At 58.9% G+C, this 4493-nt stretch overlaps 1 protein-coding gene across 1 annotated transcript; it reads left to right on the top strand.

Moving 5' to 3' along the window:
* Positions 1-226: 226 nt before the first annotated feature.
* On the top strand, positions 227-4049 carry Znf296 (zinc finger protein 296). Its single transcript, XM_005338269.5, has 3 exons — positions 227-652; positions 855-1004; positions 2977-4049. The coding sequence occupies exons 1-3, from the start codon at positions 358-360 to the stop codon at positions 3945-3947; spliced, it is 1416 nt and encodes a 471-aa protein (XP_005338326.2). The 5' UTR covers positions 227-357; the 3' UTR covers positions 3948-4049.
* The last annotated feature ends 444 nt before the right edge of the window (positions 4050-4493 follow it).

A 4493-nucleotide genomic window follows, 5' to 3' on the forward strand; every position in this document is an offset into this window, starting at 1 on the left:
CCTGACCCCTTCCCGCTAAGGGTGTGTGGGGGCATCCCGTGCCTCAGTTTCACCGGCCCGAAAATGGGCTCTCTAAAACCTACTTCTGAGTCTCCTCAGAAGAATTCGGAATGATCGGATTTGGTCACTAAGGCGAGGGCGGAGGGTCGGGACTGCGGATTGAGTTTGGCTGCCGGCGGGGCCGCCCCGACCTCTCCCGTCAGGCTCCGCCCCCGGTGGGCGGAGCCACGGCCTGGCCAGCACGTGTAAAAGTTCGCGGCGGGTCGCTGCAGCCACTCACCTGAGCGCCTCGCTCCGAGCGTGCAGCGCCCGCGCGTCCTCCACCGCCAGGCCGCCCGCTCGCCCGGCCCGCGACTCATGTCCCGCCGCAAGGCCGGCAGCACGCCCCGCCGTGTAGACCCCGCGCCAGCCGCCAGCTCAGACGACGGGATGGAGATGTCCGACCTCGTCATCGAAATGAAGCCCGACCCAGACGTGCGGCCCCTGCAGGCCTTGGGGCCGGGGCCCTTCTCCCCGAGGGAGGTGTCGGCGCCGGGGCGTTTCGGAGGCGAGCCCCGCTACTCTCCCGGCTCTGTGCCTGCCGGGGCCACCCTCCCCGCCCTCGGGGTGCGGAACCAGTGGGCTCTGTGGACGCTGACCCCGAACCCTTCCGGTGAGCTCCTGGGGTAGCCCTCCTTATCTGTGGCCCCCAAGTGGGACCCCTGCCCTGCGCATGGGCCCATGGGACAGCCTCATCGCCTTAGCTGCGTCCTGGTCCCAGCCCCCTTCTGACCTTCGGGTTTCCCCTCTCCCTCGGAACCCCCGGCCCCCATCCTGGCCCCACCCCGCGCTCACCACCCGCTTCCTCCCTGCAGACCGCCAGCCCTGGACCGACAAACACCCAGATCTGTTGACCTGCGGCCGCTGCCTGCAGACCTTCCCGTTGGAGGCTATCACTGCCTTCATGGACCATAAGAAGTTGGGCTGTCAGCTCTTCAGAGGCCCCAGCCCCTGCCTGGGCTCAGGTGAGTAACGACAGGCTCAGTCTCCCTCTGAAGTTCAAGGGCTCGGCTTCCTGCGGGAGAGGGGCTGAGGTGGACAAGCAGGGCACTGAGCATTACTTCCCTTTTCTCGCTCCCCACCGGGCGCAGCCTAGGCGTGGCCAGGGCCTGCCCGTCCTAGGGCAGGGACTAGAGGTGGGAGGGGGTGGGGCGGGGGCTGGGCAGGGAAGGAGGGCGGCCCACAGGGTGTGGCCAGCCCCAGAAAACTGGCCTGGGGATTTGCCACACACCCCCAATCTGGTTTCACTTCTCCTTCCCCTTGGACAGAAATAACTGGCCAGGTGGCTGGACCAGGGTGGCAGTAGAGGGACCTCTTGGGAGGGCAGTGGCCTGGGGGAGGGGCTTGGAGACCAGCTGGAAGGAGAGGCTTGCCATTCCCTTCCATTTCTTCATCACTGTTGATCAAGGTGCTGGGACAGTTGTTCAGAGCTAGGGAAGGGGCTTCTCTCTTGGTGCCATGGTGGAATCTCCCAGTAATCCGGGCTGGGAAGCCCCTGGTTTGAGCCATTGGCAAGACACCTAGTGTCCTTCTCTTGAGGGAATTAACACCCTCTGAGGATTCCTAAGTTTGTGGCTGTGGGATTCATTCAAACCTATGAATTTATAGCCTCCAGCCAATGTCCTAGTTGGACTTGGGAAGTGGAATTATATTCAAGGCTGGGCCTGAGACAGTGGCTGGTGGGAGAGAGGAGGCGGGGCTTTGTGATGGTTTTAGTTTGCAGCCTGAGGGTGGTCTGGTGGGAGAGCGCAGGGCTCTCATGAACTCCCCGGAATGATGCTTGGACTCCTGATTGTGGGCACCTTGGTATCCTAGGCTGGATTAATGTTTGAGGGCCTGTATGGACCAAAGCTCTCAACTGTCTCATATTTAAGGTCACAAAACCCTGGAAGGGAGGGAATCCCTAGGATCCCCAGTTAGTAGCTGAAGAAACAGGCTCAGAGAGGGTATGTTTAGCTCAAGGTCACTCATCCAGTTAGCAGAGAAGTCTGAATTTGACTCCAGTCAGGCTGAGCCTCCCAAGTCAATGCTGTTGACTTTAACACTGGTCCAGAAAGGCCACCCCATCCAAAACTGTCTATAGGATTTGAAAAATCTAAAACTAAGTACATCTAGAAAGTGTCCACTTTATAATACCCAGTGGGTCTAGAGAAAACCTTATAGGGGTCCATGCAACGGACAGGAGGGTTCCGTCCCCTCATCCATGGGACGGAACGTCCCTAAGCATGGAGCCTGGAACAGAGAAGCCCCCTTAGTAATCAAGAACTGTTATTAAATCAAGTCTTTAAAAAAGAAAAAAAACAACGGTTTTCCACCCCTGACCCCACTGCCCAGATTTCTGATTAAAATCCTAGTTCCACCCTTTCCAAGCTGTGTGACATTGGGGGCAATGTCTATTTTAGAGGTTGTCTCCTGTCCTGAAGGAAAGTTTTGAGTGAGCTGAGCCCTGGCACAGCACCTAGCACATAGAAATGTTCGCTGAATTTGGTCACCTTTTTTTCCCCTCGGGAGCTGGGATAGAACCCAGGACCTTGGGAGTGCTAGGCAAGTGCACTCCCACTGAGCTACATCTGTAGACCCTAGTGTATCCCATACAACATTCCCCTCTGTCCTTCACTCTGACTGAAGTTTTTACCTTTTTCATCTTGCTGGAGATGCAGCTTGGTGCTAGAGCACTTGCCTTTGTATGCATGAGGGTTCCATCCCCAGCAACACAAAAAATAAATTTCAATTACCCAATCCTGGTGTACTTAGCACTCACTAGAGATTTTCCTTAAGGAGCTTCCTGGGGGTGCGGGTGGGGGGCTTCCATCTGTTACTGCAGAGTTCTTGTGCCTGGAGTAGAGCCTTTCCCATGAAGGGGTCTAGCTGGCTACTGTGACTTATAATCCTTGTATCCACCAGCACTGACACCCTGCTCCTCCTTCTCTTCTTCAGAACCCAAGGAGGTGAAGGCTTTGAGCTGTCTCCGCTGCGGCAGACAGTTCACAGGGGCCTGGAAATTGCTGCGTCATGCCCAGTGGGATCACGGACTATCCATCTACCAGACGGAATCGGAGGCCCCAGAGGCCCCCCTGCTAGGCCTGGCTGAGGTGGCTGCGGCCGTGTCAGCAGTGGTAGGGCCAGCAGCTGAGGCCAAGGTTTCACGTGTGAGTAGCCTCACCCGGCGGAGCCCCACCTGCTCAGTGTGCAAGAAGACCCTCAGCTCCTTCAGCAATCTTAAGGTGCACATGCGCTCACACACAGGTGAGCGTCCATACACCTGTGACCAGTGTCCTTATGCCTGCGCCCAGAGCAGCAAGCTCAACCGCCATAAGAAGACCCACCGGCAGCTGTCCCAGAGTCCCTCCTTGGCCGATGCTAGCCAGGATCAGGCTTCTGCAGCCCCTCCAGAGCCAGCTGCCCACGCTGCTGCCCCGGCCAGCACCCTCCGGTGCAGCAGTGGTGAGGGGGCTGGAGCCGCAGCTACTGCAGGTGTTCAGGAACCTGGGGCTCCTGGCAGTGGGGCTCAGGCAGGCCCAGGTGGGGGTGATTGGGGAGCTGTTGCCAAAGAACAGAGAACTGATCCTGCAAAGAGCCAGAAGATGTCACCTAAGAAGACCCCCAAATCTGCTGGCAAGAGCCGTGGGCCAGGGGGCAGCTGTGAGTTCTGCGGGAAACACTTCACCAACAGCAGCAACCTGACCGTGCACCGTCGCTCACACACTGGCGAGCGTCCCTACACCTGTGACCAGTGTCCCTATGCCTGTGCCCAAAGCAGCAAGCTCAACCGTCACCGTCGCATGCATGGCCTAGGGCCTGGTAGCACCCGCTTTGAGTGTCCACACTGCTGTGTGCCCTTTGGCCTGCGTGCTACCCTGGACAAACACCTGCGGCAGAAGCACCCCGAGGTGGGCGAGGTTGCCTGAGCATAAGAGTGCCCCCCACCAGCCTCTTGACACCTGTTGACACTGCCAACCTCCTTGTCCTTTCCTTTCTGCAAGTAAATCATACTACCCTGTTCACACCCAGGCACCTGGTCTCTGGCTTTCTTGGGGTGTCTAAGGTGGGGTGGGAAGGTTCTCCCCCTTGGGGATAGCTGGACAGACCGGTTTAGAGGAGGGGGGGTGAGGGGAAAGGCCAGCCCCCAGTGCCTGGGGCACAGCAGGACTGGCACAGAAAGCCGTGTTCCCGGTTCTTGGTATGGGTGAGGCCAGGGCAGCGAGGGCGGGGAGAGAGGCCTGGACCTGTCACCAGAGGCCCCTGGGCACAGAGTCCTGGCCCATCCTCCACATGGAGAGTGCTGGGTGGGTCCTCCAGGCCACACATGTGGGCAGAACTCTCCTACCGGCTCAGGCCCCCTGCCTAAGCAGGCCTCACTGGGTTCTGGAACACACAGCTGCCAGCTTTGTGTGCTTCAAAGTGGGGTTTGAAGGCCCTGCACCAACCCACAGATGACACACGGCCAGGTGAAG

Source organism: Ictidomys tridecemlineatus, chromosome 15 (genome assembly GCF_052094955.1).
Source record: "Ictidomys tridecemlineatus isolate mIctTri1 chromosome 15, mIctTri1.hap1, whole genome shotgun sequence".
Taxonomy (NCBI): Eukaryota; Metazoa; Chordata; class Mammalia; order Rodentia; family Sciuridae; genus Ictidomys; species Ictidomys tridecemlineatus.

What these genes read in the sequence shown, in the direction of transcription:
- Znf296 (XM_005338269.5), top strand. Translation starts at nt 358, where the DNA reads ATGTCCCGCCGCAAGGCCGGCAGCACGCCCCGCCGTGTAGACCCCGCG. An exon ending in GCTGACCCCGAACCCTTCCG is followed by an intron (nt 653 to 854) that starts GTGAGCTCCTGG and finishes TCCTCCCTGCAG; the next exon opens with ACCGCCAGCCCTGGACCGAC. An exon ending in CAGCCCCTGCCTGGGCTCAG is followed by an intron (nt 1,005 to 2,976) that starts GTGAGTAACGAC and finishes TCTCTTCTTCAG; the next exon opens with AACCCAAGGAGGTGAAGGCT.